The sequence below is a fragment of the Hetaerina americana genome, unplaced genomic scaffold, assembly GCF_022747635.1.
Source record: "Hetaerina americana unplaced genomic scaffold, ioHetAmer1.1.p SCAF_71, whole genome shotgun sequence".
Lineage (NCBI taxonomy): Eukaryota > Metazoa > Arthropoda > Insecta > Odonata > Calopterygidae > Hetaerina > Hetaerina americana.
Genome location: NW_027287328.1, coordinates 224,134 through 237,583, shown reverse-complemented (window position 1 = coordinate 237,583; position 13,450 = coordinate 224,134). Strand labels below are relative to the sequence as shown.

General features: G+C 40.5%; 1 protein-coding gene across 1 annotated transcript in view; it reads left to right on the top strand.

Annotated features, from left to right (window-relative positions):
* LOC139697279 (growth factor receptor-bound protein 14-like) overlaps positions 1-13,450 on the top strand; it is a 306,000-nt gene that overhangs the window by 121,491 nt on the left and 171,059 nt on the right. Inside the window, exon 2 of the mRNA XM_071595937.1 lies at positions 11,334-11,590. Within this exon, the coding sequence (XP_071452038.1) occupies positions 11,334-11,590 (257 nt within the window). The remainder of the gene's footprint in view (positions 1-11,333; positions 11,591-13,450) is intronic.

The window sequence follows — 13,450 nt, the reverse complement described above, 5'->3', positions numbered from 1 at the left end:
AGTATACACTCGGGTCCAGAATTTCATAAAAAATGTGAGGGCTAAAAACAAACAATGAGTAATTATTCCAATGGAGGACGTCCATGGTGGATACCTAGAATGCAGTTCGATTCACGCCTCAGGGATTTAACGTTTATTGAGTCGAATCAACTGATAATAAATCGAATTTTCGATGTTGGTAAATCGTTTGATTATCAAAAACCAATTATCTTGGAGTCGTTACGCATTCGTATTAAATCAACGCCCTTTCAAATTTAAGCACTTCGGAAAATAAGCTCAAATTCCCATTACAGCATGAAGACCGCTGGTGAAGTGCCCTAGAGGGGATTTCAAGGGTCTCTAAGGATAATGTGTACCATTTTCGAAATCTGATATTCCCTAATGATGGAAAGCCAATTTGAATGTGCCTATTAACACTAGAATTAAAAATGTCATCCTAATTTTTGTGAAATCTAAGAGATATTGGATGAAATACATTTAGTAAAGGATTGGTGCCCTAACACACCTCCGCCACACGCAGTTACGACGGCTTGCTGGGTATTGTTTAAACGTGCATGAAATGCCTGCCACTCGATGGTGAATTACTCCTTCAGGATAAAACAGACTTAATTTGTATGCTTACGATTTGTTTACTATCCACTCTTAACTTTTGGAATATTTACTATTCCATTTAATTAGGAATTTAGAGTGTAGTGCAACGCTTGCGCTGAAATTACTCACTGGTAAAACTAAAATATAGACGAAATCTTAATGCCTTGATGGAGTTCTTTGCTTAAAATCGCATTGTATATACAATCTTTTGCTTTGAAAAAACATTCTGATTCGGGAATAGGGCGTCAAAGAACGTCGGTCAAATATCAACTAGCGACTTACCCAAGTTAAACTTAAAGATTAGTGTAGCTCTATTATTTAGACAACAGGATCACCGTTGATGGAAGAAGGAAAAGGGATATAGTTAGGAAAATAAAAATGGAGATGCAAGGCCCCCAGTAAGAAGAAGCCACTGCTATTGCCAAGCGGTAGTAACATATGTATAAGGTAGTGATTCGTTTAAGTTCATCCATAGTCTCATTTTCTACGGTTGTGAGTCTTGGACGATAGGGGCGCCAGAGAAAATAAGCCTGGAAGTATGGAAAATAGGTGCCACTGAAGAATGATGAAAATGAAATGGACAGACAGATTTCGAGTAGAAAATGGAGAATAACTTCTAAGAGTGGGTGAAGTCTGTGTGGGTCACTTGAAAAAGAAGATGGAAACTAATTTTTGGGCATCCTAAATCATGATAGCTTATCGAAGACAATAATCGAAGGATACATGGAGGGGAGGAATCACAAAGGGCGGAGGATGATGAACTGGGAGAAGCATGTAGATGCAGACGGTGAATGTCGGTAGCTAGTGGAGGAGCCATGAGGAAATGACGAGAATGGCAGAGGACAGGATAATATGGAGAGCTTCTTCATAAACAATCACCAAGTCTGCAGCTCATTTCCTCGCACTTATTCACTTTAATGCCTGCCATTTTCCGCTTTCAAGCGTCGAATCCAAGTCCTCGTCCACTTTCCCTTCGAAACGCGGTTCCTTCATCAGACATTCCGATAACTTTATCTCTTCGTCCGTTTAGGATTTTCTCTAAGACGCTCTTCGTAGAACTTGTCCTTTCGTTTACTCCTGATACCCCCGGACTTATCAGAGCCGTCGTCATTAAAGTTTTAAGTCAAGTCTCCTTCGAGGAAGGCTTGCGTTGTCAAGTCTTGAGTCAATATCTTTCCCGTTTCGTCTTCCCCCCACGCTTTTCCGATCGATAGTTTTTTGGAGGTCGTAGAACTTGAAAAATAAAATAAATACATATATTTTTCGTCCCCCTTTCCTCCCTTTTTTAAAGGAGAGGAGAAAGACGTCGCCCCTGTAACCTCTTATCTTTTGGGCCAAAGGGACTTATGCGTGGATAAGACACAGGAAGAGGGTCGAGATAAGGAGGGTCCTCTCGGTGAACCCCTACCGTTCGTCGCGCTGGTGAATGTGGTTTGAATGAATAAAAACTAAAAGCGAAGAACGCTGCTTCGGATCCGAAGTCTGAAGACGGGCGTCGTTAACCCAGCAGCCAGGGCTGTCACAACTCACGGAGGATGAGTCAAGCATGAGGATGTCAGCAGAACTGAACATGTGTAGTGAGCAAGCTGGAAATTCAGGGATATCTATAAAAATACCAATGAAATTTATTAAAAATTGAGGCTGAATCACCCTTTTACGTGTATTAACGCTGTAACTTGTCACTTACTGACGACAAAATTTTTGGGTTAATGTGGTCGAAGGGACTCTTCAAGGAAAGAAATATTACGAGTCATAGGGGTATTTTGAAGGAAATCTACATACATCAGCATTCAACTGTACCCCACAAGCAAGGGCGTGTGGCCAGGGGTGTTTTAGTACCAGCTACACATGCAGACATATCAGTGCCTACATTCATTTTAATAAATATCAATTAATATGCAAAGTCACTCGTGTACATACACGAATGCATACCTCTGGGAATTATGCGATAGTAGATATTTTTGCATGGATCATTAAATTTTATTATTAAAGTTAATTTAATTTTTCGGGTTCTTGGGTCCGATTTTTTTAATGATTGCATATCGTGCGAGGGAAAAATGAGTACTTGAATCTGTCTATGACGATGTCTATTTCTCTTATTGTAGTATCTTGTTGGCCGAATCTATCAAGATAATTTGGTGCCATGGTAATTACCTTTGTGTTGATAGAAAACTCGGGTGTCCTGTACCTCTCTAAAAGTGAACCTAGTGAAGTCACTTTTGGTGAATCAAGAGATTTCTAACCTTATTCCTCCAACAACATACTCTCTCTACATTATATATATATATATATATATATATATATATATATATATATATATATATATATATATATAATATAGAGAGAGGGAGAAGAGAGTAAGAGTAAGCGAGTCCTGATATATATATATATATATATATATATATATATATATCAGGAAAGCGATGGGAACACATATAAAGACGAACACAAATGTGTGTTTTTTCCTAACCCTATTCCTTATTCTAGTTCCGTGTGAATGAGTATACGTGAATGTTCGCCAATTGGTGTGCATTTTCGTGTTGCAATATGTGCGAGTATACTATATATATATACACACACACACACATTCAAACACGAAATCCCGACATATCATAGCGAACAAAAATTCATTCAAATGGAAATAGATATAAAGAAAAAGAAGAAAGGACCCCCACAGCGGGGGGTCCATTCTTTAAATTTTTTCCGGCAACTCCAATCTGGTGTTGAGTATAATACATTCTGTTTAACGATGCCCAACCCGTGCCTACAGGCTTCGTAGTGACTTTTTTCACCCTACCGGAAGTTTTCGTCGCCTAGGTCTCCCCCTCCCCCCCCGGACGTTGAGATCCCTACACGTCGCGAGCATAACTTTGGCCGCTGGAAACTCCCGAACACATCGGAGGCGGCGTCTTCGATCGACTGAGGGTGGATTCCGCCCCACTCCCGCCCTCAGATCTATGTTGCTCGAGAGGGGTGGTGGTGGTAAATTGTAAGGGAATTGCGTATCGGACTTGTTCATAAACATCGGAGTCGTATTCGGCCCGAGGCGGGAGTGGGGGGGCGTCTGGCGTGTGTTTTCCTCACTTCAATTTTTTCCGCGCCGTGACGACTGCATCGGCTCACTGACCCCTCCTAGGTTCCTTCCCCCTTCAACCACAACCCCCTTCTCTCTCTCATTCTGTCAACCTTTCCCTTCCCACTCCCAATACACACACACACCCTTGCATACACTCAAGCGCACTCCTCGAGAGGGAGAAAAAGGTCCCGGGGTGTGTGTGAGTGTGTGCGTGTGCCTCTTCTTTTACGAACGAGCGTTTGTAATACAAATGGCAACTCATGAATAAGCCGACGACGCCCGGAATGTTGTTTATCCAAGTCGCTCGTTTGTTCTGAAGTCGGCGCGTGGATTCACCCTGTCCGCGAGTCCGCGGTGGGGAGGGGTGGAGAGGGAGAAGGGGGGCGCGCGACCCAGTTGTTGGCCGCAATCTACACTTAGAGAGAGAGAGGATGGTAGTCTTCTTTAAACCAGTGCATGGTGGCCGGAGACACCCTATGGTCTATATATGTGCAAGCCCTCGTAAATATTCGCGGTAACTGTTCAAAAAAGTGAATATGAACATCACGGGTGTGTTGGTGGCATGAAACACACAAAAACACAATTAAGGATATATATATATATGCATAAATATATATATAAAATTTTGTGTGTGTGGGTCATGGTTGTCCAGGAGTAGAGCATTGTACTACTGGTCGGAGGGCCCGGGTTCGATTCCCGGGCAAGCTTCTCTGGTTACCTACAGCTCCATCCAAGCTATGTGATTTTTCGAGTACTAGATCTTCCTGGGAAAGGCACTGGCCCCCCTACCCTGATGTGTGAATTTCACACGCCGTCGGGCTTAGTACTGGGTGAACTCTACCGTCACCCACCAAACCGACCTTCGGTTTTATTATTGCGTTTATGGTCATATATATATAATTTATGCGAAAGACTCACGGATGTGAAAAATAATGTGTATGAAGTTAGCGCTAGCGAACAAAGACATAACACAGAAACAAAAAAAAAGAAAAAACTCACATTCACTCAAATTTTCGACTTTCTCGTTGTCAAATTTCGATGACCTGGTGTTAATCTCGGTAGATTTTTTTTTTTTTCGGTTCCAATTTTGTTTTCATAAAGGTTTTGCTGCTCCTCCTAGAAATGTGTTTTCTTCACGGGCATGTACGACTTCTTGCGATAATTCCTGCGGAAGGGGTTTGACTTCGTGTTAATTCTCCGTAGTTGAAGGTTTACGTTTTCTCCGAAAGTGTTACACGTTCATCGAGCCAAAGAAAGTATTTTACATCGAAATACTACCCGGTGAAATTTAGAACGAAACATTGGGAGTAGCCCGACCCAAATTGTACGCTTTGGGGTTCCACGAATGCGTAATTGGTGGATTCTATTGTCAGAGCAATAATAAAAAACGGAGTATTCTTATTCCAGCCTGTGTGAATTCTATTGCTTCTGGTGTGGATATATCTTAGTGTGCCAAATTTTATTTCTCGATGTCTTTAATTTTTGTTACTAAGTGACATATGCATATCCGGTTTTACTTATTATTTTGTTTTATTGTGAGATTTTAATGATGTAGAAGTTAAAACCTCCCTTTGCTTGACCCTTTTAAACTCTTTGTCATAATCAAATGAGGGTAAAAAATTGAATGAGTGACTCGCAGTTTCGAAACTAGCGTCCGCATTTTGCCCTGCCTTAAATCGTAATGAGAGGTTAGTGATTGAAGTATCGTGGGCACAGGAGAGTGACCTCTGCATTCTTCACCCTATTTCATAGCATCGTTTTCTCTCCAGTTCCAAATACTGTATTTATTTGTGATTGGATTCAAGAATCGGATAGAAAATAACTTTTTTCGTACACGGTACGGAAAAACCAAGGATTCAATTTTTCAGTACTGAAAAATTGAATTCAACTCGTGTATCGAATATGATTCCCAACCTTTTTTTTTAATGACACAATTTGAACTATTTTGAATTCACTACCGAAATTAGCCTCGTTTGGATCGGCCATGCGGAGGTTATAGAATCTGCGACGTGGTAGCAAACGGGTGGAAAGTTTGCAAGGTTCCGTATTTGAATTCGTACCCGTGGACGAATTTAATTCTCGTATTTTTCCGTCGGGAAGCGATGGGTTTTTCTGGAGGATTTCGCAAACAAAATGGGTTGGGCAAGGGACGCGTGTGGCGTTCGTTCTAATGGGGGGTGTGTGTGCATGTGTGGAAGCCACTGGGCTGTCCCTCAACCCGACGGAACTCTCCTCGTCGGGTTGTTTCTTGCGCGGCGGCCCTGGCGGTATCCGCGCCTCTCGGAAAAATAAAGATAAGCGAATCGATAATCATAGCGTTGACTGTTTACTTTCGGATCTCCTGCGCTTCGCACGTTCATTTCCCCACTTCCATTTTTCTCTCTCTCTCCCCATCTCCTCCCCTCCGGGAGTCCGTTCTTACATCCAGCACGCGTACGACCTAACACCCCTTCCCCCAACCCTCCTCTCCCCATCTCCCGTTTATCTCATCTCTGACGTGACACACATCGAGAGCCATAGTCGCACTCACGCATGCATAGCCCCCGCTCTAATTTTCGTCCCCCTTCCCTTCTCCCTCCCTACCGTTCTTCTTTCCAAACCTCATCCACCGTCCGCAAGGAATCCGCTATGATTCGCGACTCGCTAAACGGCGCTGACGCACTCTCGGATGGATGTTAACGAAGCCCCCTCCCACCCCACCCCGAAGGACCCCGCTCCCTTCCAACGCAGGCGCTTAAAGGCAGCCCTGCCCTTTCGAGTCGAACGTACGGAAAATGCATATTTAAATACATCTTCATCCTGTTTGACGTCTTAATCACTTGCGATTTCCATTCCGGTTTACCATAAATTGGCCCTCAAATGCTCAACTTGGGCTCTTGTGGACGATCATCATGCCTTCAGTAAAATAAAAACATGAGTTTAAAACATGATGGTATGCCACAGTTTTTACAAAACTAATGTTCGAGATTTTTTCGTGGTATTTTTGTTTCTGCGAAAAATTAACACGCCCTCCGACAATACCTTGGTAGATTAAAAAAAATGCTTCAATTTCAGTCGTTTCAAAATTCTCAACATGACTGGGCAAAATGTTACCTTGACTTAAATACGACGTGAGATTGTTGACGCGTTTATCAGTTTGAATTTACAACGATATATTTTAAATGAGCTGTCAAAGAACCAAAATGTATATTTAATTATTAAATTAAACGAAAGGTACACGTTTCAGGACTAAATGTGAACATATACCAAAGAAATATTTTTGGGCCCTGGTTTTTCACATTAATGAACATTGAATGATCCCCCAAACACTCAAAAGTGTCACTAAACGCCATCAATAGAACTATATTTTGTCCGACAAAATTTTCACGGCAAAATAGAAAGACACGAAGAACACAAGGCTTTTTATTAGTTTTTACAAGTATATTGTTAAAGATATAAAATTCTTAAGGACGATGCTGGTTGAATAAAACTTTAAACCCAACCATTGTTAACATTTCCATGTGCACCAAATTCTTTGTAAACAAAAATAATTTCAATGGTAGATACTATATCGTCAAAACAAAGCATCGCCGCTACCATGGTCATCCTAGTCAAAACTTTGAAGAATCTATGGTAAATCTTTATAGATGAAGATGGATTCAATTTTTCAGGGAGATGCGTAAAACCATGAGAGCAGAGTTAGAACAATCAATTCCTCGGCCGAATATCAGGTCAAAGCCCCAAGTCTTGGCTCAAACGCAAGTACTTCAAACAAATCAAAAAGAAAAACTTGATGCTTTTTTTCGTAAGTAGTTAAAATTTCGAGCAGCCTGGAGTAAAAGCAACCCGTTGATAAAAACTACTGCACATTGTAATATTTTTTCCGGTCACTTTTGAAGAAAAATCTATCATCCTGCCGAATTCTTTTCTTCTAGCTCGGTTCGAAGTTCGACGACCGGATGTTCGAAGTTCCGGGGAACTTCGATTGCGACGGGCACGTTGCGGGCAAAGCGACCGAGATATGCGGGCTCATATATAAATGTTATCTCACTGGAAATACATGTAGATATTGTATCTAATCCATAATGTTACGAGCACATTGGTGTAAACTTTTAGTGGTGATAAATCACTTTTAACCTGACATACCTATTCATATATACACATAATAAAATCAGTGTGATAGGTATGGGATGAGGGATAAGGCGAACAAAACATAGGCTGTGTGGTTGTCGAGAAAGAGGAAGGTTAAATTAAACTTTAAAACTGGCAGGCATAAACTAGAGCTGGTGGAGCTGTTTCCATGTCTCGAAGCGTTTTGCGCCAAAATGGGCAAAGTAGTATGGACCTAAAGAGAAGAATTGCTGCAGGGAAAGATGCCTTTACAAGGAATAGGTAGTTGATGACAGGGTCGTTGAGTGAGGATGTTAAAAAAAGATTAGCGAAAACTTTGATATGGAACGTGGTTTTGCACGGCGCGGAAACCGGTTCCTTGAAGCAAGATGATAGACTTTGATTGGATGCTTTTGTGATACACGTGTGGAGACGAATGGGAAAGATTAAATGGACGTAAAGGAAAGCAAACGAAGAATAATAGGGAGGCATGGTGGGGGAATGGAGACGGTTTTTGGGAGAAATCCAAAGGAGGCTGGAAAGGTGGATGAAGAGCATGTTGATTGGTGTGGGGATATTGAAGATTGCGATAGAGGGGGGCTTGGTTAGCAAGGTAGGGGGAGGAAAAGGATGGGCGTGTTGAACGAAATTAAGGGAGATGGAATGTATACGGAATCGAAGAAGAGTTTGTTATTGTGCGTTGTGACAGGTTGTTTCTGGTTGATGGACTTAGAAATTTAGCGGTTTTCTATCTGTGCCCATCCAAAGCTTACCTTACACTGCGGACCACCAAGTTATAATAATACATAGACCCAATGCAAAGAGTGGATACTCGTAATCCTTCCATGGGCGTTGTCGAGGGTGCTCGAAGTTTCGACCGGCCGTCCCCTTCGGCGTATACGGTACACGTCTCCCGTTCTTCCCACCTGGCGGTATAAAATCCCCGGCGACGTCGTCGATTTCGGTCGCATTACCTGCACCCGTCAAACTCGTTATGGGTAAAAAATAAATTGTCGACGAGTCTGTCATTTTAATCTATTTTGGCCGCCAAAGGGGTGTCGAGGAAATAAAAAAAAGCCGGCTTAAAATCGTATCCGTCGTCCAGCCTGTTTTGACGATACTAGCACGGAAAAAAAGACGTTGATTAAAGTTCGAAAATTTGGTATTCATCGGAAGGTTACGTGGTACGCAAGCACTTAATACCGAACTTAAAAGAGTGCTAGTGCATCGAAGTTTTTTTAGTTAAGTTTTCTCGCCCGCATGCTCTTAGGTTTAATTTAACTAGTTCTTCCACGCGTAAATATTCGCTGCATGTATTTTTTCTTCAAATATATTCAACAAATGCACTGATTTTGTCAAGCAGAAAAGTTTTTCTTTTCACAAAGAAAAGAATACCATAACGAAACCTAGGTCGTAATAAAAATGGTTTACGTGGAAAGGCGCAGTATTTTAAATTTAATTTCAATTTAAACATTTTCACGCTGATTCTTTTTTTAGTATTCTGCATATTCCAATTTTCACTGATATTACTATTCTGTTTGTTTCCTGTCCGAAACTATGTTGCTGGCGGTATTCTCTTGTTCGCTTTGTATTGCATTTAATATTTTAGGTTTCCTTCAAACCTGAAGATATATACGATTCGATTACACTATAGCTACAGGTACTAAAAACCACCAAAAAATCAATACCAATGGTTGCATTGGTAGAACTTAATTAAGGCAACTGGATGATGTTAAGTCGTGGATCAGTAAATAATTATTAATTATTTCGAATGTATTTTACCGTTACTTTTGGTCATTATATGTTATCAATTTCTACCTGTATTGCGCATTAAAAATAATTGTTAACGTGGCTTTTAAATTGGCTAATGAAAATGTAATTTATACGTACTCTCATTTTTACAATTATTTTTTATGTAATTCTTCTAATTTTATTTTTTATTAAAATGGTTTAAAAAAAATAATGTTGAATAAGCAGCGAATTACCTTTTTTCTTAGCGTTTCGATTGTTGGGACTAGTGATCTTACTATTATTGCTTATCATATCTTCTTTCAGAGTGGTGATCATAATTTGTTAGTTCTACCAATAATCCTTGCTAACCACTATAATTTCTCATATATTGTTGGCGTAAACGTAGTTTTGATTTACATATGTAACCAATGTCAAATTGGAAGTCCGAGAAAAAGTTTTGGCTGAACTTAAGGGTCACCAGAATGCCGATTTTTCACGGACGAGTCCTCCTCCTGTGAGAGCTTGCGGGCAGAGTTTTTGCTATTTTCCGAAATTTTCCATTCAGTGAAAAAATATGTGCCTTTCCATCCGTATATGTCTGAGTGTACGTGTTAAGAGATCCATAGTCTTAAAACGTCCACTTTTAAGGAAACTTTCCTCCATTTGTGCTACATTTCAGTTACCCTTAACTAACAAAAACGGCCAGCCCTGGTCGCATCTGACCTTTGCGAAGTCCCTAACCTTAACTTTTACGCGTGACATACGTTCCCGTTTCATTTGGAATAGTGTGCCACGCGGTCAGACGTCTGTTTTGTTTCATGGCCAGCCTCTTCAAGGTAAACGTTTATACGCCATTTTATTAAGAGTAATCTACCGGTGTGGGTCGGTTTTTGATAGTTCCTGTACCTAAGCACTGTTACTATTCTAAGCTCTAACCTGCAGAGCGCTAATACTCGAAGAAAACCTGCATTGCAATAAACCATCCTTCGACTACTCATTCTTTCTACCTTTACCTCGTTCTCTCAATATTCTACTACCACGCTTCCGGTACCATAGTCTTTAACATTCGGCTCCTCTCAGTATCTCCTGTCTTCTTCGAAGTCCTCTTAGAAATCTTCTCATCTCCGCCACCATGCCTACCTAGTTTCGTCGTTTGTTTTCCTTTCCATCTATGCTCCTCCACATTCTCTTCTCAAAAGCCTGAAGTATACCCTTAACCTCTTGCCTAAACGACGAAGTTTCCTTGCAGAACGCAACTAGGATCCAAATCAAAGTTTTTACTTATCTTTTTTTATATCTTTACTAATGGTCTCTGCCACCAAATCCCTCCTATTTTCAAAAGCTTTATACTTTAGAGTAAAGAATACCCTACTCTTCTTTATGGTGCAGCCGAAACGGCTGTACCATAAAGAAGAGTAGTATAATATCGCGCCAGCGTGTGGATATCGTCTCACGCGCTCGCGTTCCGTTTCGTTTTTTATCGTGTACATATGTGTACATATATATGTATGTATGTATATATATATATATATATATATATATATATATATATATATATATATATATATATATATATATATATATATATATATATATATATATATATACATATGACAGGAAATGAACTGGCCCCCCTACCCTGATGTGTGAATTTCACACGCCCGCGCCGTCGGGCTTAGTACTGGGTGAACTCTACCATCACCTACCAAACCGACCTTCGGGTTGATTACTGTGTTTATGGTTTTTTATTCATGAGAGAGCTATATACATATTGTTCATAAAAATATACATATATATTTATTTATTTATTCATACTAACGGCTTGTCTTTCCCGTTTTGCCCACAGACGCGACATCTCGCGTGGACAGGATGAACTGCGGCTGCGTGGACAGCTCCTTCCTGCTAGGGGGCGGCGGCGGGGGGCGGACGAGGGGCGGTGGCGGGGGCGTGTTTGGGTGCATGGGCGGCGGTGGCGGAGGGGGTAGCGGCGACGGCAGCAGCGTCGCCTCCTACGAGAGGCTTCCCAGCATTCCCACGCTGCTCGAACTGAACTCCCTCTGCAACAGGGATCCCGAGGAAAAGGATACGACGAATGAGAAAGAGGTAACGCATTATTTAACTGTAAAATATAGCAATTTAGTTCGCTCTTTAGTAATATTGTGTTATTACGTGTGGACAATTTAGTCGCATAAATGTGCTGCTGTGTCAATGTTTATTGTAAAACTTTTTATCAATAAATGTTGAATAATTATTTGCTTTTTCTCGGGAGCATTACCTGAATCCACTCTGCAGTAATGTGTATCTCAATTTTCATTATTCAAATATTAAAAACGATATAAATAGATGTGAATGATGGATAAATAATATGAAAATTATTAAAGGTCAATAAAATGCGCTGGATTTTCGACGCACGGTTCACATAATATTCGGACGTAATGGAAAATTCATGTTTGCGTGACTATATTTTTTTAACATATGCTCTCGTTGAAAGCAGGAAAACAGGACTAGACATTAGGATACGGCACATATATACAGCAGCATATGGTCACGATATGCCTACGCCTCAGAGATAATGCAATCCTTCGTGTCTTCCCTTGTATGGGGGTGAAGATTTTTGCCCTCTGGCGTTCTCATTACTTTGGGAGGAATATAGCGTCGACTTCGGGCGCAAGTGCCATATGTCATGCAATATCGCCTTCATTACACCTTTTTTCCCTTTTTTTCGATGAAGATTGGAACCTACAATAAATTGACGGTGTGAAATATTTGCTCATGTTACTCTGACATGACAGCGCAAATCGCCTGATGGTCTTTTGCCTCCGGTGAAGTTAAGAACTTGAGATTCAATTGATACGCCCATTTTTTTAACCGTCTCGATTAATAATCCTCCTGTTTGGATATCAAATGAATCTCTTATGGCCATGTTATTGCCTTCATAAAAAGGCGAAATGTTTTAACTTCTCTGTATTACAGCACAATACGGAGCACTAAAATACTTACGCTTACGGTGGCAATAAAATTATGATGTCCCGAATGAGTTTTTCTTTCAAGTGTGTAAATTTCTTCCTTGTTAGAGAATGGAATTCAATATTAAGCAGTTAGTCCCTGTTTTACAATCCTCGGAGATATAGCATTTCTGAGCGTTGCTCCTAAATAGTGCGCAGTAAGGAATATGAGACTTAAGGGTGGGTCGATTGAAGCCCCCCCCCCAACTCTCCACGCACCAAAATGGGTCGGAGGCGTAGGAACGCCCCGGAACAATTTTGCTTCGTGAATCATTCGAGTTCGACAACATGGAAAGTTTCACGTCCTCGTCGGCATTTTAAAACCCCCGTCTAAGAATTGGATGCTCCAGAACTTTAAAACGACGCCCAATCAACAGGAGAGCAACGAAGTGGTGTGGGCGAGATGAAGTGCACTCTTTATCTTTTATTTTTGTGAGGGGATCGTGAACGAATGAAAACTCTGATCGGCGAAACGAATCAGTCTTTTCATAAATCAATTGTAAAATTATGTATTATTATAAACCAATTTCAATCTCAATGGATTAACAATGATAAATGTACCTGGGGACCAGTATATGGATTCGTATCTCTGATTGCCTGAAGTATCGTAATTTTGCATATTTATTCATTGGGTGGAGTGTCGTAAAAAAATATATTTGTTCCTTGTAATTTTCAAATTCTAATTCGCTTGCTGTTACTTTAATGATTACATTTGAATTATTCCGTAGACTGAAAAATTGTTAGACCTGGTTCACAGAATTGAGTTAAAATAATGTACTTCCGTTAATTTATTTTCTAAGGACTATAATATACCCACCTAGATACTTGATCGTTCAGTCCTGATAATTGATCTGAAGGTGCGTACCAAAATGACTGAATTGCGCGTAATGACGAGTTATCAGGTTAGACTCTTATCCAAATATTTAACTCTCTAAATGAGTTTTTATGCATGCCAATT